Here is a 27,993-nt window from a genome sequence, read left to right on the forward strand (position 1 = left end):
AAAAGAGTTCAAGGGGAGAGGGGGAGGGAGGTAAGGTGAACAAACAAGATGAGTTTGACAGCTGTATTTAATTTTTTGAATCCAATAATCCAGTATTCAATGTTTTGCATATCTTGAAAATTTAGATACAAGGAAGCCAGACAGATTTTCCAGGACATGAAGCTTTTTGGCTCAAAGTCAATAAAAGGCTTACATAATTCTTGCTTCTACTGTACAGAATACTGCCTCTCTGGACTTTGCTAGCACACTGCATTTGTGTCATCCTCACTTAGTGAATCTGTGTTTCAGTATTTAAACATGTAATTCAAGAATTTTACACTAATTTATACATTTTAATTGGTTGCATATATTAACATTACTATAAGATTTTCCTAAAGAAGCATTACATAATACATGGATACTGTAAAAAGATCTGATTAGTTAAAAGTAACAAGCATTAACAGAGATACATACAAAACTCAACCTAATTGGACTGAGTGCTGAGCTTGCAATGAACTATGGGTAATCAGCCTTTCCAGTTGCAGCCTTCACAGGGGGGAAAAAACCACAAGACAGTTAAAAAGTGTATGTCATTTGTTACAGATTACCTGTAAACAGTTCCTTTCCATTGGACACCTGAAATTAGCTTAAGTTCCAAACATACATAAGAATTGTCATTTTAAACTACAAGAAAGGCCTGTTACCATGACATGGTGTGATGTGGGAAGATGTAGGGACACCGATGAGCTTGTGTAGAGGAATGGGCTCACAGTTGCTCATGGTAGATAGGGAGGATTTTGGCAGCCAAAGATTTTATTTTGTTTTGTTTTTTTATACAGAAGAGGGGATTTGTGTCTGAAGGCCTAAGTGTGATCGGTTTGTGAAGAACTGTGCTCAACCCCTCCATCTCAGCAGCTGCAGGTCTCTGCAGTGGCCTTTGCTCGGTCATTCTTGTCTAGTTTTATGGGTTCAGGGAATTCATTGTAAAGTTCCACCTCCGTTTCCTAAGGGGGAGAGCAAGAGAGAGAGAGAGAGAGTGTCAGTTTTTTGTTTTTTTTTACCCTTTGTTCTCAGCTAGGTCTGGCCCACTAAGAGGAAAGAGTATGGAGCACTACAGATTGCTGTTTTGTGTGTGTGTGGGGCGGGGGGGGGGGGGTGGTGGTGGTGGTGGTAAGGTGGATTTTTGCTGGAAAGCCTGTCCTAATCAGCAAAAGTAGCCTGAAGAGGGATAGGGAATGCGATTGCCATCTTCCAGATTTGGAGTGGCAAGTAACCATTCGATGCCATCTCTGGAAAGGAGCAGATACTGATGCAGTGAAGTGAAATTCAGTATAACCCTTGCAAGTGGCATTAAAAAACCCATGAATTGCTTAGGGTCTCTTTTCACCACCTGGAAGAGCACTTGTGGCAAGGTCAGTCTTCCAGAGTTTGATTTAGCACCCCTGAGGGGGGTGTGCTGAAATCTGACCTGCAGGGCACCTGCATCAGTACTCCTGTCACTTGACAGGAGGAAGGGAAGCCAATGGGAACATTCACACCTGTCAACCTCCTTAGCGGAGGCTGCACAGAAGCCTGAGTAAGTCAACTACAGCCCCACATTTAACACATCTGGAACCACATCTCTTAATTTGGCCTTTGGCTGTGGTGTACCTCTGCCCTGGGATTCTGCATGCAGACCTACGACTAGACAGCCCTGACACTTCACCCCATCATACCTGTTTAAGTGCATTTCGTGCAATTGTCTGGAAAGCTTGTTCCACATTAATGGCCTCCTTGGCACTGGTTTCGAAGTAAGGGATGTTGTTTTTGCTGTAGCACCAAGCCTGTGCTCGTTTTGTGGTAACCTGTATGAGGAACAGGAAACAAAGAGCACTCAGTCCCAGTGCTGGCTGCCAAGTGGGGTGAGGATCCCCGTTCCCCCACTTTTAAAAGAAAAAAAGTCATCCACCATGCCTCCAGCCAGCCAGCCACAGCTGTAGCATCCAGTGGAAAGCCAAAGCCAACCAATGGAGGTAAGGTTTAATCTTTCCTACGGTAAGTTTTTGCTACAGTTGTAATATCTAGAATGCAGTTTAATTCCACCATCCAGCACTTTGGCATCAGTTATGCAAGAACTATGGAGCTATTTGCATGGTAAGTCAAACTCCAACACTTAAGGGATGCAAAAGATCAGGTTATGTTGGATGTTCAAATGTACTTCGAACTTTCACTGCATGGGCAGCACGCACAAGAACTGCTTTAGCGACCCCTGTCAGTTTGATAACAGCTGGAATTTTAGGGCAGAGATGAAAGCTCTCCTGGAAAGGAAGGGGACATTATGTGGAAAGCAATGCTCAGCCATTCCCCTCTTTGGGCTTGAGAGGAATCCTCCCCTTCTTGTACATTGCAGGCACTGGCATGGTGGCCATCCCTCTCCCTCATTCAGTGTAAGAGAGCAGCACCAACACTTTCTCCAAGCCAGAACTGACAGGAATTGCATGGAGGATGACAGCCTTTTAGATAGCTTGGAGCAGCCGTGCAGAACTGAACTAGTAGCAGTGCTGTACACCCCTTCTCTCCTCAAGAGAGCAGACGGCTGAGGCGGCTAGGTGGGTAGCTTGTCATAAGGACCCCGGTTAGACAGTGTTTGCTGCTATTTTAAGCTGCCCTGATACTTCAGGTGGAACTGAGCAGCCTCTTAGAATTTCCCTGGCAAGCTCTCCGATTTGGTAGTTTTCTATAAATGTCAGTGACTTACTTGTCTGTTTTCTAGGTCAATCTTGTTTCCCAGCACAACAAAAGGGAAGTTCTCTGGATCCCTTGGACTGGCCTGAATGAGAAACTCATCCCTCCAGCTGTCTAGGGTTTTAAACGTATTTGGAGCCGTCACATCAAATACCAGCACACAGCAGTCTGCTCCTCGGTAGAAGGCCACACCCAGAGACTGAAACCGTTCTTGCCCTGCTGTATCCCATATCTGCAGAAAGATCAGAGGGACAGGTTAGTCTAGAAGTTATGGCTTAGCCCACCCAGATATGGTCTTGGGACATCATACCACTGCTCAAAGGTGGAGGACCCTCATGGTCATTCAAGGCTCCTTGGAATTCTGCAGTGCTCAACTTTCAGGTCTGCCATGAGCCTGGTTGTGGTTGGGGCGGGGGGGGGGGAGAAGAGAGTCTAATATTGCTTATACATATCTAGGATGTTCAGAAAGTCACCATAAGCTTCTGCCCAGAGGGCTCCATGTAAGAGATAAGATAATACTATCATTTGAATTGTATTGTTTCAGAATCCTGTCTCAAGTTAGACCAGTATAAAAAAAAAAATATGAGTGGCACATTGGTATTTGATAGTTAAGAGATTATATATGCTGGTTTTCAAGTGCCATCTATACCACATGGTGGCTGCTGACTCCTGTATCTTACCCGGTCTAGATATGGGCAACATTGAGTCATTCAGAAACTAAGTTTCCCCTTGAACTTGAGGTAGATTGACCCATAGGTCAAAGAATTTTAGTACTTTTTTTGTGTGGTCATGATGTTGTATGTGAAGAAGCTTGTAAAAGATGAATATGGGCCCCCAGACCCACCAACAGCTTGCATCTGGTGGCTGCTTGCCTAACCACCCTGCAAGCTAGTTGCTTCCCTACAAGCCAAATATGACAGTCAGGAATTCTGTGCACCAACATTCCATTGTGCAATTCTTTCCCCTTGCTCCCAGGGAAGTTTTTAGTCACTCAATCCATTTCTTGTTTCCATAAGAGCTAGAAGTTCTGACAGTTTACAAGTTCTTGCCTGTGACTGCTCAGAGTTGAATTTCTGTCTTACAATTAAAAAGCAAGTTCTGTTACAGTGAGTGCTGGGAAGTCTTACTCTGTCAGTCTTGTTTAAGGTACAGAGCAAGACCTGCAGCAAAAGTTGGGAAAGCCAAGCATGATGGTGGTGCTGTCTGAAGCCGGGGTGGGCAGGCTGTCCACAGCAGAGCATCCACATTGGAGGGCCACACACTGGAGCACTGCAGTGGACCATAAAAGTTTCTGTAGATATTTCCTTGCTATAGCTCTGTATATCAGCGAGATTAGAATTTGAGTAGACAGAGTGCTGAGGGGAAACCCTTCCCAGCATGGTCACTAGTGGTTCTTACCCTCTGAAGCATGAGGGCTTGTACCCTCAGCTTCCTAGTCTGATGCTCCCATTATCCAAAATCTATTTCATAGACCTGGGGGTGGGAGTGCACACCCCCAAGAGAGAAGTACTGACCTTCCTACTCAGGATCCACTTTAGTTGCCACGACCTAGCAGTTCTGTTAATAGGTATCGATATTCTTCAGGTGGGTAGGGAGTTAAGCCAGCTGAGTTCTTTTCTATCCAGTCCACTTAGCTGTGGGATATTTGAACCCTACCACCTGTTTGCACCCCTACCCCTTGTTGGAATCCAGGTCAGTAGCTGCCCCTTGCAAAACACATGCACCTGTGGGGCCAGCCTTTCAGGGTGTGCAGAGGAATGTTCAGGAAGCACAGAGCAGGGCCAGGCTCAATGGAGAATGGAAAGGGAGTGCCAAGCTTCCAGTTCCGCTTTGCCCCCCAGCCTGGCTGCTCCCTTAACCCAAAGGCAGACTCATGGGGGCAGGGAGGAAGCACCACACTTCTGGCCCCATTCTTCTTGCAGTGCTGTACCACCTCCAGGCTAGCAACAATCCCTGCTCCGCTACTTAAATCTTTCTACACCTCTCCTCCACTGTTAACTATATGCAGGGGAGCAACTGGAAAAGTCTGTGCACCACTGGCTTAAGTTGTGTACGAAAGAACAATCTTCAACTCAACATGTTGTAGCCTAGCAAACGAACACCGACATTAGCCTGCACAGGTAGTCCTTTCTATTCGGAGGACCAGTCTAACAAGGAAAGCTATTGTGTGTAGAACTTTGTGCACATGATCACCTGGAGACAGGGCCTCAGAGAAAGGCCTGTATGTAAACCTAACCTGCTCCCTGCCAAACAAACAGCAATTCTTGCAGAAAGCCCTTCATGGGTTGCAGAGTACCCGATAGACCCAGGCTTCTCCCTGCTTCCATGAGAGCAGAGGGTTTATTCAGCTGATGACTGGATTAGTTGGACACTTCCCACATGATTAAAGTTTTTGGATCTTAGTCAAGGATACTGTCTTCCTTATGTTCCCTTTGTAGCGAGTTCTGAAGGCTGGGTAAAATGATTGCCTCAGCAGCTTGAGGCTTCCACCCTCTAATCACTACATCTTGCCCCTTGAGAGAGAGAGGGGAGTTGCCCTCCTGCCCCCAATGGAGCTTGGTTGGCTAGAATAGTTAAGAAATGCTGAAGCTCCAAGGAGCTAGCACAGATCTTTGTATTATATTATAGCTAAGGGTCACCTGCAGGTAATTCAATCCTGAGACAGCACACAGGAAATTGCATTACTATGAAGCTGAGCACAGAAATGTTAACTTCAGCTGCTTACATTTAGTATGAATGCCTGTCTCTCCCTCCCCCCGACCCCCATACAGTGTTAAGCGCTTGATATCTGAGCCGTGAAAGCCTCAAGGCCACAGCATTGTCTACAAGTTAATGAAATATGGATTGGATCCTTGGACTATAAGATAGATAGAAAGCTGGTTTGATGGTCGGGCCCAATGGGCCATGGTCAATGGCTCAATATCTGGAAGGTGGGTGAGAAACTGTTCAGTGGTGTCAGATGGCAGAACAAGGAGTAATGGCCTAAAGTTGAAGAGGGAAAGGTGTAGGCTAGATATTAGGAAAAACTACTTCACCAGGAGGGTGGTGAAGCATTGGAACATGCTGCCTAGAGGTGGAGGATTCTCCGTCCCTGGAGGTTTTTTAAATCCTGGCTGGGCAAGGTCTTGGGTGGGATAACTTAATGGGGGTTGATCCTGCTTGAAGCAGGGGGCTGGATGAGATGACCACCTGAGGTCCTTTCCAGCCCTATCATTCTGTGATAGAGTAAAGAGGCGAAGCTAGCAGCTCAGTTGTTACCCTTACCTGCATTGTGACTAATCTGTCATCCACCATCACCTCCTTTGTCAGGAAGTCTGCTCCTATTGTAGCCTTGTACTGGTTACTGAATTTCTTGTTCACATACTGGTTCATGAGTGATGTCTTCCCCACCCTGTAGGAAGAGGAAAAAAAGCAAGGACTAAGATTTTAGACCCATGGCAGATTCAGTCCAAGTGGTTGTCATCTAATATGAGAAAGGTACTAAAACCTTCACCCTGAAGTGCTGAGCAAATGCCTGATCAGGGAGCTGCATATTCTGAAGACGTGCATTATGCTAGCTGGGAGGAGTGACTTTGAAGCTTCTGGAGATAGAGAGGTATTCAGGCTAAGTACATAGTTTGGGGGCTGTGTAAGCTCAACTAGCCCCCTTGGTTCTGACTAGAAGAGGGAGTAATAGCAATCTCATTTAGAAGAAGTGTTGCTTTGGACAGAGGTCTCCAAAATTTTAATTGCACCACCCCCTCCTCCATAGGAGGACTAAACAGGGACAGAGGGCAGTTCATGCCTGCAGCAGCAGGGTTCAGCTGGCTCCCATCCCCAGAGAACTCCTTGATGCAGACAAAGGGCTTTTTGTGCCACTGCCCTGCACACCCCAACCTACAGTTGCTCCTGCAAGCTCAGGGAGGGAAGTCTGCAGGGCTGTGGCCCATCAGGTGTCCAGGCCCAGGCAGCAGCACTGAGCATGCAGGGAATCTAGCAGACCACAGGTAGGTCAGGGCAGGTATTGGCCATCTCTGGCCATTGAGAGCTGTGTCCCCTCCTGTTTCCGTGGCCTACATAACTCCATGCCACTACCCCATAAGGCTTGCTGCACCCTCACCTCCCTCCCACTCTGAGCTTGCACCAGTTTCAAGACACTGTTTTAGAAAGTTAGTCTTCAGAAAAGGGGCAAACTGAGATCATACAAGGACCCCAAACAACAACATCATCATCATCATCTAGGCTCTCAGACAAGGGAGGGACTCCTCCCCTTGAAGTTAGCCTGAAAGGATCTGAGGTATGAAGTGACCTTACTGTTTCACAAGCCTGTACCTCAGATAGTTAAACACCAAAACACACATCTGACTGAGGCAGTCTAAGTGGCATTGCTAGACCAGCCAGACAATTCCTTCATGTCCAGTTGAGACATAAAACCTTAAGCAAGTAGCCTTGGTGTGAAGATTCTTCAAGAGATAGCAGCTTAGATGTCTCACCCCACCCCCCTGCCCGACCCCATCATCAAGGCTGCCAAGTGTTCTCTGATCAGCTGCTTGCTAGATGCTGTGGTGACGTTTGTTTATCTGACAAGATTCAGGGTCAAATTACTGTTTGTGCACGATATCCAGGAACAAAATTTGAGTGTCTGCTTCATTGACAGGGACCCAAAGTTTCACAGCTTTGCTCAAGGTATCACTCAGGACTACCACAGCAACATTTAAGCCATAACAAATATTTCATGTTAGCCATTTGCTTGGTATTAGTTGTTTTAGAGGCTTGTTCAATGAGAAGGTAAATGCTTTAGGTGATCTACGAATGAGACTTCAGATTTTTCAATGAGGTTTTACAGAATTAGCATTTTTGCCCTCTAGGTTTCACCAAGTTTAATCACAGGAGCTGTGGCAATATTTAAGATTTGCCTCCTGCCCTTCAGTATCAGGGAGTATCGTGAAATGCTGGGAACAAGGAGCAGTCAAGGTCCTTAAAGCCAAAAGGCAGCATTGTAGTTACTGCTTTCAATAACCCAAATGGCCATGTTACTTCAATACTTCCCTGGTACTGCTGAGTGTAGAACACAAGTCACATTATAGGACAGGTCCACTGGACACAAGCTTGTTTATGTTACATTAATAAAAGGCTCATCCACTTACCCAGAGTCTCCAAGGATGATGACTTTCAGTAACACTTTCTTCCTAGAAGTCATCTTTCAAAACTAGAAAGACAAACAAACAAAGTTCCTATCACTGATAAAGAAATGACTGCACATAATTTGTGACAAAGTCAGTTAATCTGAACATTAACAGCTCAGTTTAAACATTAGAAGGAATCCATCTTGTAGGTATTTAAAGTTTTCAGGCAGAGACTTCTGAAGCCTTAGAGTACAATTAGCATTCGATTAAAATGAATAGTTAGTGGTTGCTCACTGGTTTAAGCTTTTTAATTGCCCTGCCATTTATACCAAGTATGACTCACTATCTTCCTGTATGTTACAAAAGGCAGAGTGACAGCCACCCAATACATTTTATAAGGACATCCAACTGGCCAATATCCCCAAAGAAGCCAAAATTGACTCAGCTGGCTTCACTGAATGGCATTTTGCTACTTTGAGCCCAGCCTCAGGGAGGCTCATCTCTTTTGTTCTAGGCACAGGACAAAAAGATAGTCCTGGGATAATTTTGTAGTAAAAATTCCCACAGGACCGAAATTAGACATGGCACACTACTTTTCTGGGCATCAGTGGTTTGTGAGCAATAGACAGGAAAGGCTAGTGCTGAGCTTAAGCTAGTGTAGCCTAATGACATCATTTAAAGCAAGGGTACACAAAGGTGTTGGGTAGGTTCCCTTGGGAGTTGTGAAATTTTGTAAGGGGGCATAGTACAACTTGCTAGTGTGTTTCAGGATCCTCTCTCATTAAGAGTGTTGAAATAAGTTAGTGCTTTTCTGTCTATTCATTTATATATCAATTCAGTTTACATTCTACATCTACATTTACATGTGTGGAAAGGGTTTTATATAGCCAGAATTTCCATTGATTTGGATTACATTAGACAAGCTGGTGAGGCCCTGCTAATTGCAGGGGGCAAGAAGTGTGCTCACCTGAGTTAGAAAGTGGCTTCCTGTTCCTTTTAAGTCTCATCACAGGTATGCACAAAAGAAACTCCCCCCACCCCTTATTTTAGTACTATAAGTCAACATTTGGTTTAAGTTTGGCTTTGCCAGAGGAAGAATAAATAAGGGTCTTGATTTCAAGGAATGCAAAAACCCTTAAGTCTGCAGTTTAGAAAGCAATGCTCTGCTGCTTCCCTGATCTCATCAATTCTTGTGCATCTGGATACAGGGCCATACAAGTTTTGGCTCAATCCCTACTTTTCAAGCTAGTTACCAAACCACTGAGATACAAGGCCCTGATGCCAAGTCTTTCTAGTAGTTTAGAAAACTTAGGTCATGCTGCCTTTCACAAACTGACTTGGTCAAGTCTCTTAACACCTCATATGACATTCATGGACAGGTCATTAGAGATCCTTGGTAAGTAAAGGATGCTTGCTCCCTTGTATCCTGTTTTGTTGGCTATGGGCTAGCTTAATTACAATGAAGTAGTCTTAGAACTTGGCCCTCTGCATTATTTCAGCTTATTGGTTTTGCAAGAAACTTGTAGCAGAGCCAACCACCTCAGTTCTCTTCCCCAGCTTTTGCTGTTTCAGTCCCACGGCAAGACAGAGCCTCACCTGGAAGGAATGGTCTGAGACCTTGCATAAGCATGCATCACAGCTGTAGTTTCTTATAGGGCATTGCTTCTTCCAACAGGTTTAGGAGATCTTACAAAAAGACAAGTTAATTTTGATATTGTGCCTTTAGACTAGTTATCTTAAATCAGGAGAGGATAATTTGTGAAGGTGCATTTGTAAGAGGAAGCTGCATCTCCCTAAGCTACCTCCACATCAGTGAAACATGCATGGGAGACAGCTCAGAGCAGCTTTTTGCTGGGTTTTACCCATGAAAGCCTATATGCTAGAGTCCAATTGACTGGAGTAGCACCATAGAGACATTAAGAACTTCAAGCAGTCAAATGCCATCTCCTTCAAAAAGAGCTGTATTCCTCCATCTCTGGTTCTCCCGACACCCAGAGCGCATAAGCATTCTGCATTTTTGAAGGCAATGCATGAAGGTATTGTGAGCATTCACTCAGAGAGCAGATTTGTAAACCTACCCTATTTCAGGCTTAGCCCATGCTGATCTAGCACGTGAGGCGCTGAGGCAGGAGAGAAGAAAAACACTAGTGAAGAGCCACTCCACACCTAGGAGAGAAACCCAGACTGTATGCTGGTTAAATGCCTTTGAAGGTGCAGGCTTGTTGTTAGGGGAACTGGCATAATGTAGACCCTTAAGCCAGCATCAGCACAAGGTATGCCAGACAGCTATGCTGAAAGATCTGTAGTGATCCTCTTGCTCTCCAGAATAGTGCAGCCCATGCTCCATGATTGTTGGTTTAGTCAACGCAAAGGTAGGCCTGGCATGAATTACTCTTTGAGCTGGTTTAAAGCTTCTGTAAAGTTTTACCAAGCTCATAACCACTAACAGGTATTGGTTTCTTGAGCCTGTTATTTTAGCAACTTTGAGTGTAAGAGTTGGATGGTTCTTACATTTGTTATAAGCATAACAGCCATCTAAAGCGTTTGATCACAAGCCTTGTTCTATGACTGTGCCAGACTGGATAAGCAAGTTAAGGTATCAGAATTATAATGCAGGCCCAAGAGACCCTCACATTGTAAGAGCTAAATCAATTGCCCAGTCTGGATAACTTTTCACAACTACCAGACTAGAAGTGTTGAGATGAACTAGTCGTTTTGCTTTACCAAAGTGTTTCAGTCTTGCCACTGAATTAGACTTTGTTCTAATGAAGTCATTCAGCTCTAGTAGTCACTGTCTTGCAGGAGAGTGTATTCATATTTCTTGTATTCTTGGAGGCCACCTGAAAACTTGTCAGTCGCTAAGCTAGGCAGAATTTGTTTCTGCTGGAATAGTGCTAGAGGCATGAGGTAGTCTCTGCACAAGAAAGAAGCTTTTCTAGTATTCCTGTCTCTTTCAGTCTCCTTTCAAGGCTTCAGCTTGCTCCCTGGAGGCTAAGTTTAGATGCTAAATTTAGATGCTAATAAGGATATCTACATTCTTGGCCTCAATCTTCTAGTGCTCCCCTCAAAAAGCCCCCAAGAGTCCATTGCTCCTTACCTGGCAGACAGGTTCATACTAAGCCATACCTATGGGTTCTAATTTCAAAAGAAGGCCAATGAGATTCATGGCTTAAAAAGCTGGATAGTTCCAAAGTGCGATACGTTACCTAGGCAGTTGTCTCACCCCTACTCAACTCTAATTATACCATTTTGTAGGAAATGGATCAATGTCAGAAGAAAAAAAAAAAAAAAAAAAAAAAAGGTACAACTTAGTATTTCCTGTTGCCTTTTGAACTAGTTTGATTGTGCACTTGTTTCCTTTCTGCCCACTGCCCCAGGCTAGAGAACATCTCTACAACAAGTTAGAACAGATGACTGCTTAAAGAAGCCTTAGAGATGTGCACACAAGTGAAAAATATTGAGGACATGTCATTTGTTAATTGGATGGATGCACAAAGACAGGCCAGTGCCCAAAAATACACCCAGTAGTGCACCATCTAATAGGTGTAGCGCAGACTGATGTGATGAGTCTTCCTTGTACTACTTGGCAGTGCTTATGTTTCCCTAAACAGTGATTCCCAGCCAGGGATATGCAGGTGTTAAAGGAACTCTGTTTATGGCAGGCTACATAAAGAGCACTAGTGAAGTCAACACAAGTAGACAATTACATCTTTATACTGTTCTCTATAGCCTCCATCGACATTAAGTTAACAATTTTGGTAATAGTGCTGTGACACTTGTATTTGTCTGATTCTATGAACAAGTGAGATGGAACTTGGGGTACACAAAGTACTAGAAAGATTACAAGTGTCTTCCCTAGAATGTTGGGGGAGGGAAGGGCAGGGAGAGATCTTCTCTAGGGCAAGGAATAAGCCCTCTCCTGGGTAAGCCATCAGCTCCTGCCAAGTCTAAGCTTTCAAGTGTGACCTGTGTAATTAATATACTGCTGTTGCATTAAGCCTGAAGAGAGCGCTCATGACTTTGTTGCAGCTTGGCAACACAAGTACAGTTACCAGTTAGTTTTCCCACTCCAAGCAGTGGAAGCCAGAAGAAACTAACCCAAATCGGAGGGCAGAGTAGCAGGGCTGTTTGTTTCAAACCTCTGTGCTTCCTATAGTTTGTAAGTGGAACAGTGCCTGTCCCTTCTGTAGGGAGTGGGTGCATTACTAGTAGAGACCCTCACAAGAGTTAGAGCTAGAATACAGTCTGAACCCTGAGCTCCTCCCCTTGCCAGCCAACAGAAAGAGGGAAGGAAGTTGCTTCCCACCAGTATCTTCACAGAAGACAAAAAGCACTTTGCCAACACTACATCTAACAGGCTCCTAGGGAACAGGCAGGATGCATGGAATAGCAGGTGAGCAAGGGTTTTAAAAACCCTGCAGCAGGGGAGAGGACCATTACTGAATGCGAGGGCAGAGAGACGGACCATTACACTACAAGTGTTCTCTGGTGTCTATGTGGGTGAAAGGCTGGAGTTAAGGAAGAGGAAACTAACGAAGCAGTATCTCAAAAAATGCAGGAAGCACAGCAATACAGGTAGTCATCTTGGCTATGCTAGCCAAGCTACCTAGGCAAATAACTGCTTGGGTAGAGCAGTAGTTCTACAAGTGTGGTCTGGAGACCTCTGGGAGGGGCTCCGTGACCATCTTGCAACTGAGATGCAGGCTCAGGGCTCCCCACCACTACTGTAGGGAGTCTGCACTGGCACTCCAGCCCTGTGCATGCACCCCTGTCCCCAGCCACCCCCCTCCCAAACACAGTATAGTTGGAGTGCTAGTTTCCCCATGGATGGTTGGGGAGAGCCCCCAGTCCCAAGGGCTGGATTTGTTTCACATAGGGGGCTCCATGCATTGCTCACCCATCAGTGTGGAGGGGGGCACGCGGCAAGGAATAGCAGCGCAGGAAACCTCACCCCTAGAGACTTTTCCTACATCTATTGGCTGGAATTGCTTCCAATGAGAGCAGGGTTGGGGAATGTGAAGCCAGATAGTGCCCTAATTCCCTCATGCTCAGACCCTGCAGTCCCATCCCCTCACACACCTCACCCTATTCCTGCATCCTCCCAGACCCCATACTGCCACATCCTCTTGCACCCCACGCCTTGTTTCCCAGCAGCCCCCTCATACACTCAACTCATTTCTGGCCCCAACATTCTAGGAGCCCCCCCCCCCGCAAAAGTGTACTAGCCCATGACACCAGAAGAGTTAGCCTGGCCTGTGAAGCCCTGAACCTCTACCCTTCCTCCCTCCACTATGTTTGTGCTACAGCCCCACAGGGAAAGTGGCAGAGGACATAGTGAGGAGGTTTATTTGGGTCTCACTTCTGCCCCCCCCCCCCCGCCCACTGATTTCTGGAGTCAGTGGTCCCTGACCCACTCCTGCCATAGATGTGCAAGCTTTTGTTTGGATGAGTTTTATATTTACAAATTGGTAAACAATGTCATAAGATGTAAGTAAACCCTGACACGATAGCAGTATCTTTTTGTTTTTAATGCACTAGTAGCCTAGTATGAGTAACTTTATACTTAAGTTAGACCAAATGCTTTTTTGTCATCTATCATGGATGGTTGGCTGGTGGTCCATGGAAAGGTCTGGCCTACAGCCTACCCCATGCAATGCAAAAAGCTTGAGAACTACTGGTTTAGAGGAATACTTTGGGATCTTTGACCAAGCAGATGTTCCAATAGCCGAGCAACTAAAAAATCATGCCAGATTATTGAAATACTAAATTTCTAACAAGAAATCAGTAAGGTAGGGAAAACATCCTTAGTTTTCCTCTGTGCTAAATTAGAGTTCTCCAAATGTTCTCAGTTTAGGAGCATCTGCTTCAAGAGATTGTTCACTGTCACCTTCCTTCATGCAAAACATGTTTAAATGGAAACTATAGTTTGTCTTTTATGCTGCATTGTTTAATTTAACTGAACACTGTTCTGAAGCAGTCAGTCTGTTTCCATGCTCCTGTAGAAGATCAGCCTGCTCAGGTCTGAGAGTTTGTTTCAGGTGTGTGCAAAATGGCACCTTCCAGGGTCAATGTGAGGAGTGCCGGGGTCACCAAGTGGCAGAGATGAAGGAACACTGATAGGACAGTCTTCTCCCATCAGTCAACCTGTCCGCTCAAGTTGATTTTAGCTAAGCAACAGTTGTTGACTGCTATGTCTACTACAAACATAACCTTAAAGCCTATTATGATGGCTGCTGGCATGTAGGGCAGCAAAGGTCCTCCACTTCCATCTGGCCATTTTCTCCAGTGTCCCAGTTGTGGTTCAGACAGACAGCCTTACAGTGTGTAATATATGGATTTAGGAGAGTAGGAAATTGAGTGGACAGCCCCCTTTCAGGCCTTGCCACCTCCCATGAAAGATGTCTATTGATAGTACATGGTAAGAAAGCAGTGTAACTGGGCAGCTGAGAAAGCATTTATGAATTTAATGCTTCAAGTTGGTGGGTTAACCAGAGTGCCCATTTCCTGTTCTGAAGCGTGCTGTCAGAAGTAAAGCCCACCATGGGTTCAACATATAATAACCCTTGCAAATTGCAAACTTTTGTTGAACAAAATTGCATAAGAAGTTTAGCCGCTCATCTGACACTGGGTATCAAGTCTATTTCATGGCAGCTGTTCAAAGGATCATCTTGACCACCACATTGTGTCTACACAGGCACATCTTTGAAATAGCCATTTTTTGAAGATTACTAATGAGGCACTGAATTGAATAGTCAACACCTCATTAGCATTAGGACACTTCGGTGATCGGAATAAGGGGATTTTGAAAGGTGTGGGGTCCTTTCAAAAAAGGACCCCCGTGTAGCTGCATGCTTTTGAAGCAATGTGGCCAGAAGCATCCTAATGCTAATGAGGTCCTGAATATTCAATTCAGCACCTCATTAGTAATCTTTGAAATATGGCTGTTTCAAAGATTGTGCCCATGTAGACACAGCCACATTGTTGGAGCAGAATTCAGGCATGTTTGGCTCATCCTAACCACCTGAGGTGGTTTAGAGATGAAGTAACTGTAATGGCTGCATTAACTGGTTGTGTCTTAAACAGCTTGTTAAAAAAGCTGGTCTGACCCATGCGTTTTGATTTTGGGAAGGATGTATGAGCCATTGTGACCAACGCAGTTCTGACAGCATTAAAAAAGCCCAATACAAGTATAAACTGAATGAGCAGTTCCACATGATAGATTTTGATGCAGTAAGTGATGCAACTGAATGGCAATTCAGTTAAATATTAGGTACAGCCTTGCTTAGTGTGTTATGATTCAGACATTGGAGCTCTCTGGCCAGGCAAACATTCCTTGACCCTACTGAGTCACTGTGCACATAGAGTCCTTTTAAACGGATTACAGGCTACCTTGAGTATATTGTCCAGAGGTCCACAGATCAAACATACTTCTTGCTGGCATGTTAAGGAAATACCTTCTATTCATTTAAGTACCCTCCATGCATCATTTATAAATTACTTACATATCCTATAGGTTATGCCATTAGGATTACAGAAGTACTGCAACAAAGACCCCACAAATCTCCCATTTCTTAAAAGGTTACAGAATGTACATTGAGGTCTTACAACAGCTATTGTTTGCATGCTGAAATATTTCTAATTATTGTATAACCATAACAATCCAAGCCATACAAGAACTACCTTGCTGGGAACAGCCAAGAGATGAGAATCCTCCAGAGTCATTGTACGACATCTGCTACTTTAAGCATCTCAGAGTACCTAGTACCAGCCTTGATTCACTCACTATGCTTGTCTGCACATCAGAGGGTGCTTCTACTATACAGATAGCAGCTTCCTATCAGATCTGTTAGTGGTACATTCAGATGTATGAGAAAGTAATTAAGTGTCCCAAGTTACAGTAAGTATTAACAGCATTGTAAGTGGGCTGCGGGTTTGTCAGACTTAGTGTCCTCTTACCAATTTGGATTTTTTTTTTTTTTTTTTAAAAAACTTGTAGTACAGATGTGTATCAAGCATGTTTTGAGAAAGCTGATGAAACTTCACCATGCTGGGTTTAAGATATTAGATAGCCACATTTGAACACAGTATTTCAGGAGAGACTCCTATGATTTCCCATGTCAAATTACACACTGCTGCCCACCTGTCTTGTTCCCTTTAGCATTTGCTTGTTGCTATTCTGCACTCCTTTCCCCCCCCCCCCCCAATGCATTGTTAGCTCACAGCTCCAGTATCAAAAGAAGAAAACAGCAGTCAGCTTAAGGAACAGGTTGAAAACAAGGAGCAGTCAGCCTCTTTACAGATTAGACACCCATTAGATGCAAAGGTAAGTCAATTTGCACCACATGACCCATCAGCTCCTCATAGATCAATGAGTGATTATTGGCCTGTTTTGGGGAGACATTAAAACTAGTTACTGCAGTTTTCAGGTAGTCTAGAACCACTTTCCAATCAGCTTTTGAAATTCTGGTAGCAAGACATGCTGTAAAACAACGTATTCCAAAAGATGCTATGCCCTGCAGGGTTCTACCAATACTCAGACGCAGCAATTTAACACTTAGTCATCATTTAAGACAGTCTGGCTGAAGACAGTCCAAGGGCCATTTTCTTGTAGACATTTGAAAGCGTCATCTTAGACAAGGTGGGTGAACCAGTCCATCTGTGAGTAGAAGGGACAAGTTTTTCAACATGACTATTACTAAGATGTTAGGTCTCAGTATGTTTATATACCGAGGACAGTCTGGTATAAGAAAGGACTGGGAGCTAACATTAGGATTCTCACTTTGAGCATTCTAAAGCTTAGCTTTGCAAGGGCCCCCAAGAAAGTCAACTGCAGGTACCAAGCAAGTTTCTTGGGGGCATGAGTCTGGAGTATGCACCCCATTTAAAGCAGGAAACTAAGTCTTACTAGAAAGGGACTTGATTCACCATTCTACTTATATAGCTATATGGCAAATAGCAAGTACCAAGTATTTGTGTACAATTAAGTCAGATGAATCTATGTAATATTGATATACAATTAGTATTAAAGTTAAATAAAACTTCCTGGTCCTTCCTGCCTCCCTCAATTAAGCTAGTTTAGTGGCTGTACAGGGAACTGACAGGAAGAGGTGAGCAGGAAAGCAACACAGATAGGAAAACAGCTTGCACATGCGGAGAATTACTTCCGGGCTCCAGTCAAGAGTCAAAGAACTACTTGGCTGGGTGACTAGAAACAGGATAAATCAAAAAGCCATCTTCAGAGAAGAGATCATCAGTTGCTAGAGAAAGATCTGACTTGAGTCTAGAAGACTGTCAAGCTACCAGGATTATGTCAAGGAGACTAGGCAGATGAAATAGACCTGCAGAGACACTGACAAGATCTTTCAGAAGGCTGTTTATCACAAGATACCAGTCTCAGGGGAACTAAAATTCTAGGTACTGGACACAGGACAGATTGGCCAAGAAATCAGATATATGGAGACTGCAGCTGCAGCCTACTGTGGCACTCCAATTCCCTATGAAGCCAGGCAATGCAAGGCCCAAGGTAGATGTACCTGAAAAAATTAAAGGGAATCACAAGTGCAGTTAGCTGTGCAACTGACATCCCAGATTTCAAGCTTACAGAATTGAGGCCAGTGCCTGCAGTTAGCCTTTGTCTACCACACAGCTTTTAGTGACAGCTGTGCCACTGGAAGTATGGAACATTTCTCCATGCTCTTGGACAAACTATTCCCACCTGCTACAGATTGAGTTTGTGCTTTCAGCAGTGCTCTGCTTATCAGGAGCTAAGCTGTCACAGGTCTTGCCATGGCATCCAGGAGTGGGTTGGGGCAGGGAAGGAGAGGGCAACTTGTCTGCACTGCCAGCTGATGACAAACTTGTCTCAAGGTTGTGAAAGATTTAAACCAGAGAGGCATGCAAATGACTCCATTATGCCTTCTGCTACGCTCCAAATACAGCTCAAATGGGTCACTATTAGCTGCGCACAGAAGTGTCTGAACTGTTGTTTCAGAGTCTGATAGGTTGCTCGCCACAACTTTAATCTCAAGCTTCAGGTCCAATAAAAGTGTTTGTAATCCAGAAAAAGGCACAAACTGGAGACACTGTACACAAATACTGAAGTTGGAAGCAAAACAGACTAGATTTTACCAACCCAAGAAACTAGATCCAGACATCAATAACCCTGAATTATAATGCCCCCCCCCCCCAGCAACTTCTCATTTACAGGGTAGTGTAGGGTGGTGTCCCTGGGTCTGGAAGAGATATGTATATGCAACTGGCATTCTGACAGCATTCACTTCCCCCTCCTCCCATTGCTCCGCTCCCTCCCTCTGGTGTCCATAGGAACAGTACTTGGCTCACTGTTGCCCAGCCTGAGATTACAGCATCATGTGTGGGCTCAGCATGTTTAGTCACCTGAAACCCCCTCACTGTGGAAGCAAATGCTTTAGTTATCAGGCAAGTCTGACTTTAAAGGACAGCAGTTATGAATTTCTTGATTAAACACAAGCCTAGGAAATTACTCTGAACTATGATCTCACCCTGCTGCCACCCGCCAGACTGCAACAGAGGTCTCAACATAACCTTTACAGGGATGCTCAGGCAAGATTAAAGCCATCTCATGTCAGATGGCATTTGGGACTGGCAAAAGGATCAGAGTACTCTACACTGCAGTAAGAGCAACAAGAAGGTGCCACAAGACTTATAGGCTAACATATTTGAGCATAAGCTTTTGTGGGCAAAGACTTCATGAGATGCAGGGGATGGGTTCAGAGGGGAATTTAAAGAGGGGGTCCCAGTAAGAGGGAGGGCCAGAACTGAGAAGGTCTATTCACTGGGAGATGGCCCAGTGTCAACAGTACTTATCAAGAGAAAAACAAGTCAGATCAGACAGGGGATGTGAGCCTTTGTCAGAGTCTAATGGGGAGCTATTAACACCCAGAGCAGGGCACTAATAGCTCCCCATTAGACTGACAAAGGCTCACATCTGCCGTCTGATCTGACTTGTTTTTTCCCCCCCTCTTTGGGGCGTACTGTTGACACTGGGCTGTTGACACCTCAATGAATAGCCCTTGTCAGTTCTGGCCCTCCCTCTTACTGGGAGCCCACTCTTTAAATACCCCTCTGAACCCTCCTCCCCACCCCCCCACCCCCCATCTCATGAAGCAGGTCTCTGCCCACAAAAGCTTATGCTCCAAAATCTTAGTCTATAAGGTGCCACACAACTTCTTGTTCTCAAAGCTACAGAAGAAACACAGCTACCTGTGATACTTGTACACTGCAGTAAGATACCCACAACCCTTGCCAACTGACTTGGGCTTCCAGGGCTAACCTCTGTGTTGCAGTGGTTTTGACCTGGGCTGGAACCCAGACTTAACTCCTGCAAGGAGGGTCTCATGCCTGGCTCCAGCTTAGGCCTAAAGAGTGTTTATATTAGTATTTAGTCCTGCAGCCTGAGCCAGTTGACCGGGTTCCAAGATCTGTGCTTTTTTTTTTTTTTTTTATAAAAGCATACTCCTCCCTTTATATAAGGGTTGCCATACCCCTCTGAGAGACACCCAAGGAGGAAACGCTGGGATTTCACTCCCAATTCTCTCTAATCCTTGGCCAGCTCCTCCTGGATAAGCCTGTAGTGAGGAAGAATTCTTCCCCCCACCTCCCATCCCCAGAGCTTAAGCCAGTTTATTTAAACTAAGTCTCCATCCCTATCCTTCAATTATTTAGATATTGGCATAGAAAGTACACTTATTATGTTTGCAGATGATACCAAGATGGGAGGGGTTGCTTTGGAGGATAGGGTCATAATTCAAAGTGATCTGGATAAATGGTCTGAGGTAAACAGGATGAAGTTTACTAAGGACAAGTGCAGAGTGCTCCACTTGGGAAGGAACAATCAGTTTCACACATACAGAATGGGGAGAGTATCTAGGAATGGCTACAGCAGGAAGGGATCTAGGGGTTATAGCAGACCACCAGCTAAATACGAGTCAGTGTGATGCTGTTGCAAAAAAGCAAACATTCTGGGATGCATTAACAGGTGTGTTGTGAAAGAGACAAGAAGTCATTCATCTGCTCTACTCTGGTTAGGCCTCAGCTGAAGTAGTGTGTCCAGTTCTGGGCACTGCAGTTCAAGAAAGATGGGGAAGTTAGAGGGTCCAGAAAAGAGTGATAAGAATGATTAAAGGTCTAGAGAATGTGACCTGTGAAGAAAGGCTGAAAGAATTGGGCTTGTTTAGTTTGGAAAAAGATTGAGGGGTGACATGACAGTGGTTTTCAGGTACCTAAGAGGGTGTCATAAGGGGGAAGGGAGAAAATTTATTTTTTTTGGCCTCTGAGCATAGAGCTGCAGCAAGGGAGGTTTAGGTTGGACATTAGGAAGAAGTTCTTAACTGTCAGGGTGGTCAAACAGTGGACTAAATTGCCAAGGGAGGTTGTGGAATCTACCACCGGAGATATTTAAGAACAGGTTAGATAGATGTCTCAGGGATGGTTTAAGACAGTACTTGGTCCTGCCATTAGGGCAGGGGGCTGGACTCTATGGCCTCTTGAAGTCCCTTCCAGTCCTAGTATTTTATGATTCCATGACCCTTGTTCTCCAAAAGGAAGTTTTTGATTTAGGTGTCAGGGTCATCCTCAGTGTTCTTGCTCAATGCACTCTCCTGTTTCTTCCTCCTCCCTGGAACACTTATAGATCAAGTACCCAAGGACTCTTCCATTCACAAGACCCCTCACCTTAGTACTTGAGTTGACAAAACTTCCCAGAAGTGCAGAAGTGTTTCCCCCGAAGGCACTTCTGGATCCTGGGAGCCCAAGTTTTTACTTTAACTGGTGATCCATGCAGGAAGATTTAATAAATTAACTCCCATATGTACTTGCCTGAAGTACAGAAATGGCTTCTCTTGGTTCATGTTAAGTCCCTTTGAGACACAAAATCTCATTGTAATAACTGCCCACAAGGAAGTCATGCAGGGAAAACTACAGCAGTTTAAATTCACACTGTGCCTTAGTCTAGCATCACTTGCCCAGATGGGCAAGCCCCATGGAAAGCTTACTCAGTACCAAACACTAAAGAACTGTGTTGCCCTCTATCTTGGAGATCTAGTCTTAAGGATAGACAAGGGCTCAGAGCATCACTGTGGCCTTTTCCCTACACCATCATATATTAGTAACAGAAGAGACCTCATCTTCTGTTTATAGATTAGGCAAGAATGCAGGACTCTACTAGTTTTTAACCCTCAAGTCTGGTTAGTGATGGTTTCACACCAACTCATTTTTAGCCATATTGATACAAGTTTCCCCACTAGAAGTTAGACAGATGGAAAGTTTGAGTTGAAAGCTGACTCTTCAGCACCATGAGAAAGTTGCCTAGCTGTTTAACATGTATTTATTATGAAGGGCTTGGATTTGTTTCTAATGCTGTCTTGAGTTTGTGGGTTTCTCACTGCATAGTTCCTTAGTAGTGGAAGAACCTTCCTCTGTCACACTATTCAACTTGTGTTACAAAGCAGGCCTGAGTGGACACTATTTGCCTACTAATGACACATGATTTGTCCACCTCTACCTTAAAGAGCAGCATCCAACTATGGATGACTGGAGAACTACAGCAGTGACATCTGACTGAGGGCAAGGTGGTGAGAGGGGTATGGGTAGAAGAGGGCTGGTTTCGGTCTATGAGTCAGGCCCTTGAGTTAAGCAAACTGTTAGCAAAGTCATATCTATGGTATGTTCAAGGGCAGAGACAGCTCCAAATGCACACCAGGGCTTCCCGGGTAATACCTTTTGAGGCTTAAGACATTGATGTTTCTAATGGCAGAAACTAGAAGCAGAATTGAGACATCAGGAAGATTTGTTTCTAACACAAATAGGGTGCTCAGATTCTGTAATGAACATAGATCACCTACACAGGTGTGGCCACTGATTCTTCACATCACTTGTAAGTTACTCCTGTTCTCTTTCTCAAACCCCCTCCCCCCCAAACTAACAGGGAAGAGTGACTAGGAAACTGTATAATTAAGCAGAAGGGGTGGTTTTTTCCCCACCATTCCCTCTAGCTGGAGGTCTTACTCTACAGACTATTAGGAGAGTTTAGTTCTGTGCAGTTTTCTAGTCTCACCCTGTTAACTCTGGTGCAGCAGTAGTGTGCTCTGCAGCAGGACATCTCATGGCAAAGAGCCACAGATCAAGTATTCTATTTAAATAGGACTCAATGACTGAGCCCCAGCCATGAGAAAAGGCACCTTGTTTTAGAAGACAACCAGCAACTATTTGTTTTTCTTCATTTCATTGACTCCCCCAGCCCTCACAAGTCAATTAAACAATATAGCCATTATTAAATGCATCTAAGAACTTTACAGAAGACAATACTGGTAAGAATGAGGAGTTATCTAGCCAGCCACAAGGGCAAGTGAAATCCACCTGTCTAAACACACTAGCATACCAAGTGTACAGCTTTAAAATCATAAGCTAGTATAACAAGCTTCATTAAACAGACCATGATTAAGCATACTATTTTAGCAGTAACTGCAATTGCAGCTTAATTTGGTCAGTTTCTTACCACATATACAGGTCCAAACCAGTGCCCCTTAAAATTTTCACTCAAATCTGGTACCACAAGGAACAGCGGTACTTTCTGTGGAAGGAGTAGAAGGATGGTGAAGAGGGAATAGCCATCATTTGTTCATACTACTACCACCACCACCCCATACGTTACTCCTCTCAAAACAGAGGAGGAATAATTTAGCTATTGCTATCAGTGACCACGAAGTCTTATTTATATTCCATATCCCAGAGAAACCACCAAGCATAATTCAATGTTTTATGTAGCTAGCCACACCAAAGAATCTTCTGTGCAGAACTGTGAATGCTGCAAGGCCACTAAGCTGACTGAACTCTGCAACTGTGTCTGAACCAAAGACTTGAAAACTTTCAAATGCCAATACCATAGTCTGGGCAGATGCTGCTAACAGAGTTGACCTCCGATGCAACAGGCTAGAGACAAGTAGCTGAAAAAAAATCTTTTGGACCTGTTATGCCTCCATTATCTCTGGTGAGGTCTGCTTCTCAAAAAAAAGGCTTGCGTTGCTGCAGTGTGACAGTATTGCACACAGAGGCATAAGCATCAAAGCAGTTTAGCTGTCTGAACGAAACTGGTGCCATAGAGGTAATCACATTAAAGCCCTTCATGCAAGCATACAGGCAAAAAAAATTCATTTACTATCCACACAACTTAGGAGGGATTTGTTGTAACAGATTCTTTAAACCTTGTCTTACTAAGCCTCAAATGCAGTTTACACCAATGCTTAGTGCTCCTTAAGAAAAGGTTCCCCAGTGACAAAACCCAAGGGCACAAGATTAGATATAAACTGACATTTTTGTAGCCTTAAGTCTTTCCCCACCATCACTGCAAAGGTATAAGCAAAAAAGCACTGAGAAACAGCTTGCCTAATGCATGGAACTTATTCTGGCAATAGATGCGATGAAGCAGTCTCACAGGAACACCAAGCTTAACAGCAACAATGACATCACCCAGGCAGATCTGTCCTGAGCAGAAAATGCAGCAGCAAATTCAACCTTAAGAGCTGCTTGCTCAATAAAGGAGCACAAAAATCAGCAAGGCTGCCTGAATTAGGAACATCAGGGAAGAAAAGCCAACATGTGGTTAAAAGGGTATCCCTATGTTGCCTGTATGTTCTAGGCAGCCCATTAGATTACTATGCTTGTACATTGTAATGACTAGGTTCTTAGTGTTTCAAGATGTATGTGTTTCCCTGCGCATCTCCTAAGATGTGCTTCAACCAGTAATTGATGCTGCAGCATTTAAATTCCAGCATTTAGCTGCAGGAGAGTAGTTTATCAATTGAGTCATTTTTAACTATAGCAATTAACATGACCAGCTAGAGAGACATGGCCTTTAAATTGGCCAGGTTAATTTAGAATGTCTACTGAGCCTTATTCCCTTTTAAGCAGGAAATCAAGATTAGACAGAGGCAGGTAGTTAAGAGATCATGGTTTGAGAAGACCAGTCACAAAACAAGCCGATACTAGCTGACAATTGCTATTGCCAATACAATGTGTTGTAAGTCTTCTCCCCCCGCCCCACCTCCCCACATAGCTTATTAGATGTGAAGTGTTTGTGCCTCACAGCTTTGCCTTCAGACAGCTAGATAAGGGCACAGTTTAACTGTGAAGTGTCAGAAGACTTACCACCACTGATGCATGCTATGTTGTCTGCACAGCCATTAATGCTCTATGGCTTCTGTCAGTCGTAACAGTTCAGTCCCAGCACCATGCAATTTCTTGCATTGACTACTATAAGTTCAGCTGCACAAAGTTGTATTTGGCAGGGGTTACTTTCTGCAAGTCACAGGCCTCAGGTTTGCCACTAGAAGAATTTTGCTGCTGGTAACAAGACCCACCAATAAAAATACCAAGTTTTGGCAAAAAAGCCTGAACCATACAGCCTTTGTTGAAACAGAGTCTACATTGTATGTTACAGTATAAAGAATGTCTATACTATGAGCCTATGCAGCATAGCTACCATAATATAGCCAGTCTAGCTATAACAACTGGAAGTGGGTGGAGGGGGGTCCCCCACCAACTGGTATAAAAACACCATTAAGAATGCCTCCATTGACCCAGCTGTGTCAACCCTACAGGCTATGCTACCACAACTGCATCGATGTGAGGTATATTTGCCCCCTGCCACCCAGATATGACTAACATAGCTATGCTAGACTTAAGAGCCTAGACCAGGCCTGCTTCCCTCCCCCTGCCCCCCAGATTTGTCTACAAAAACTAAGTTAATAAAAGGGATTCCAAGGTGGTATAATTAAGCTGGTATACATTGTATTGATGGGCTTTATCTGACAGGATAAAGTTTTGTTATCTTGCTACACAGTGATCCACTACCATTCTGGAGGATCACAGGTTTCTTCATGCAGTATACTGGCATCCTCTGTGCTGTCACTATTGTTTTACAGCAGGTTTTGTAGGCCCTCTACTTCAAAACAATTTGACCTATCAAGTCAGCTTCATTCAACAGTTGAGTGGGTAGTCTTGTGTACACCCTACTTAATACCAGTCCAGGTGTAAGACAAAGTTTCACTGCACAACATTAACAGTGACTGTAGAATATTTGTGGATGGCTTTTAATTTTCTAGGAAGAGCCATTCTCTGCTTCCTCTCACAGAAACAGCCTAATAAGAAGAGCTAGACACTGAAAGCTACCTATAGTTTTGCATAACAATGGGCTTTCCTCCAAAGGCCAGTTTCGTGCAGAAGTTTGTTCAGACAGGTAAGAGATTCTTGCACATCTTAAAACTTGTAGTAAGCTCTGCTGACAGCCAAAAAGCCTAAAACCACTCATCCTTAGATTAACAAACAATCCAAAAATCAAGTAGGTTCTGTATGAACCAAACAAACCACTTTGGCTTACTCAAACAGCTATGGAGAAGCTAGTTAGGTTTTGGGTTTTTTTTGTTTTTTTAAAAAGCTTCCTTCAGAGCTGTCTCAAAGTGTTTTAATGCATGATCCACAATATCTATTGTTCTGCCTTAAACATCTTTAAATTAGTGGTTTTGGGGGAGGAAAAAAGGTTCTATTGAAGTTTAAGAATCTGAGAAGCATTTCCTGACCTTCCTAACTGATGATTTCTAAATATCTTTACATATTAGCTTATGCAGCTGTGGTAGATTACTTATGGAGAAAGCTAAAACTGTTATACAGCTTACTGAAAGCAGTTCTGCTTATTTCAGTATGTAAAGCTCAATGCTATCTTGTACTCTTCTGCACTAGAAGTCTGGAATTGCATTAGACTACACTAGCACATGTAGGACAGATGTGAGAAAATAAAATAAGCTTAAATGCTTAAAATGTTTATTTTCTAATGTAATACTTTCCATTCTAAACTTGAACCATCAAATCTAGATAGAGTATTAGTCCATGGATAGCAAGTCACATGTTTAGTCAGCTGCTGAAGTCACAAGGAAAAGCCAGAATGAGAGCTCTTCCTGACAAGGGCATGGCATAGAACCAATTAAAAGAGTGAATACACAGTTTACCTCCTTTAACCAAACTTAATACACAAATCTGGTGGTGTGAACTTGTTTGTAAACCTGGCAGCCATGCTTGAGTCCATAGGCCAAGCTAAGATGCAAGACATTTTACTCAAATACTAGTGGTTGCAGGTGTAAATAAGAATTCTAGAGTACCTGATTCCATTTAAGTCATTTTTTTAATCAGGAGCTAGATATTGATTGCAATTTGCATAGCACAGAAGAGGTGGGCAGTATTTGGTAGCAGTTCACTTATTACAGTAGAGTTAGACAAAGAACTAGACAGTTTTAGTGTTCAGCTTCCCTCTTGTCTAGGAGGAGGGAGAAAACACAAGGTGGCACAATTTACATGTGTGCCCACAATTTTTAAAGTTATAGCAGCTCTTTTCCACCAGGAAAAGTTTCTGAAGATTCATGCAAGAAAAGGGTACAAAAACCTTAGTAAAACTAAAGCCACTATGTTTTGTTTAGGCACTTTAAGTCTTTGAGTTACACACACTACTCAAAATAAACTAGTCTTAAGAGGAAGAAGAAATGTTGTTACAAGTCAGTTTGAACAGGTTTTAAGATACAGTTTAAAATAAATATCCCTTTTAAGCTCGGGGTAGCCACATGAGTTTGTAGCTTCATAAACAACCGGCAGTCCTGTGGCACTTTAGGAGGCTAACAATCACATACTCAAATTAGTTTGGCTTCTAAAAAATGTTAGCCACTGCCACCCTTCTCAGTTCACCCCATAAAACTATTAAGCTTACTACACTTTGGCATATAGTTTAATTCTTTCCACTGACTCAGTTTTTATGCATGCAAAGAAGTTAATTGTCCTTAATACAATTACTAGCAAAACAAGCAGCAGCTGAAGACTGTCAGTTATTACACAATCTACTAGCAAGATAGCTATGTCCACTGATTACAGAATAAAGTTTCCAGCAAATTGTAGTATTTCTTTCTGAAAAAACTTAGGTATATTCCTAGCTTCTAGCTCCATCCCCCTAGCCTTCAGCCTTCGCAGAAAACTGAGCACGAGATGGTAGCTGCATTAAAAACCCACCATATACACAACTCTTCTCCCACCAGAAATTTCCTCCTCAAGCCTACTTGAGCACTTACCGATCTTCCATAAAGAGCTCAATATACCTGAATACAGACATTAAAAGAGGCTGAAGGAAGAGCCTCTTATCCAGGAAATCAAGAACTACATTCAGCTGTAGCACCCACATTGACTCGAAAAGGTTTATATCTCAGAGCATCAGCTTTCCTACTAAGAACGCTGAAGCATTAGGAGACCTTCACTGTTACACAAGTGCAGGAAGAAAGAAAATCTTAAGCCCCTCCCAATGCTTATGTATCTTCTGTCCCACAACAGACAATCAATGCGCTTTCAGCCAGGCAGATCCTACTACCAGGGAAGAGCCTTTTTCTCTGGCACAGAATGACACACAAAGGAACAAGCTTCCGGATACTACAACTCCTCCCCCCGCCCCCTTATTCAGTCCAAGCAGCCGGGAACAGAAGCCCCCCCTCAAAGGCCCGTTCCCCCCCCCCCATTCCAACAAGGGAGGGGCCCCGCTGCCATCTCCTCGCAGAGCCCCTCCTCCCGCGTTAGTCCTAGATGCCAGGACCCACTGCCGCCTCCTCCTCAGGGAGAAGAGGGTGGAGCCGGCTAGCTTTGCCCCCAGTCCCCGACAGCCTACAGGAGCTGCTACCGCACCCCGTCCCCAGCTCCGAGCGGGGCGAGCTAGTTCCGAGCTGCCTCCTCCACAGCTTCGGGCCTGCAGTTCCGGCCCCAGGCCCGACACAAAGCCCGGCGAGTGCCCGCTACCTCCGCCCAGGCACAGCCACAGCGCTGGGGACCGCACGGACCCTCCTCCTCCCCAGGGACCCTCCCAAGAAGAGACCCCCCCGCCCCAGCCTCCTTCCTCGCACAAAGCCGCCAGAGTAGCAGGCCACGACGCGAACCCCGGGAAGGGGAGACCGCCACAACAGCCCGCCCGCCAACACGGCCACTCACCTCGCTCGGCGCCCCCCGCGGCAACTGCTCCAAGCCTGGCTGCTTCCTCCGCTGCCTTCGGCTCCGCTTTAATGGGGCCAAACAGCCTCCCCGCTTTCACTTCCGCCTCTTCCTTGCCAGCTTCCGGTCACGGGACCGGGCG

The 27,993-nt window shown here is 44.3% G+C and overlaps 1 protein-coding gene across 2 annotated transcripts; it reads right to left on the reverse strand.

Annotated features, from left to right (window-relative positions):
• Positions 1-49: 49 nt before the first annotated feature.
• RAB7A (RAB7A, member RAS oncogene family) lies at positions 50-27,985 on the reverse strand. 2 transcript variants are annotated; one of them, XM_075004901.1, is made up of 6 exons: positions 27,852-27,985; positions 7,830-7,891; positions 5,968-6,094; positions 2,717-2,935; positions 1,695-1,823; positions 50-983 (listed from the first exon to the last, which is right to left on the reverse strand). In XM_075004901.1, the coding sequence occupies exons 2-6, from the start codon at positions 7,880-7,882 to the stop codon at positions 888-890; spliced, it is 624 nt and encodes a 207-aa protein (XP_074861002.1). In that variant the 5' UTR covers positions 7,883-7,891; positions 27,852-27,985; the 3' UTR covers positions 50-887. The 2 variants fall into 2 exon arrangements, with proteins under 2 accessions (XP_074861002.1, XP_074861003.1); XM_075004902.1 differs by lacking the exon at positions 27,852-27,985 and adding an exon at positions 26,951-26,971.
• Positions 27,986-27,993: the final 8 nt, after the last annotated feature.

The sequence above is a fragment of the Carettochelys insculpta genome, chromosome 11 (genome assembly GCF_033958435.1).
Source record: "Carettochelys insculpta isolate YL-2023 chromosome 11, ASM3395843v1, whole genome shotgun sequence".
Taxonomy (NCBI): Eukaryota; Metazoa; Chordata; order Testudines; family Carettochelyidae; genus Carettochelys; species Carettochelys insculpta.

Excerpts from the sequence above, each read along its gene's own strand:
- RAB7A (XM_075004901.1), bottom strand. The coding sequence starts at position 7,882 with ATGACTTCTAGGAAGAAAGTGTTACTGAAAGTCATCATCCTTGGAGAC. Across the intron at positions 6,095-7,829 it reads ATCATCCTTGGAGACTCTGG|GGTGGGGAAGACATCACTCA; the intron begins GTAAGTGGATGA and ends CTCTTCCTACAG. Across the intron at positions 2,936-5,967 it reads ACAGATTAGTCACAATGCAG|ATATGGGATACAGCAGGGCA; the intron begins GTAAGGGTAACA and ends ATCTTTCTGCAG.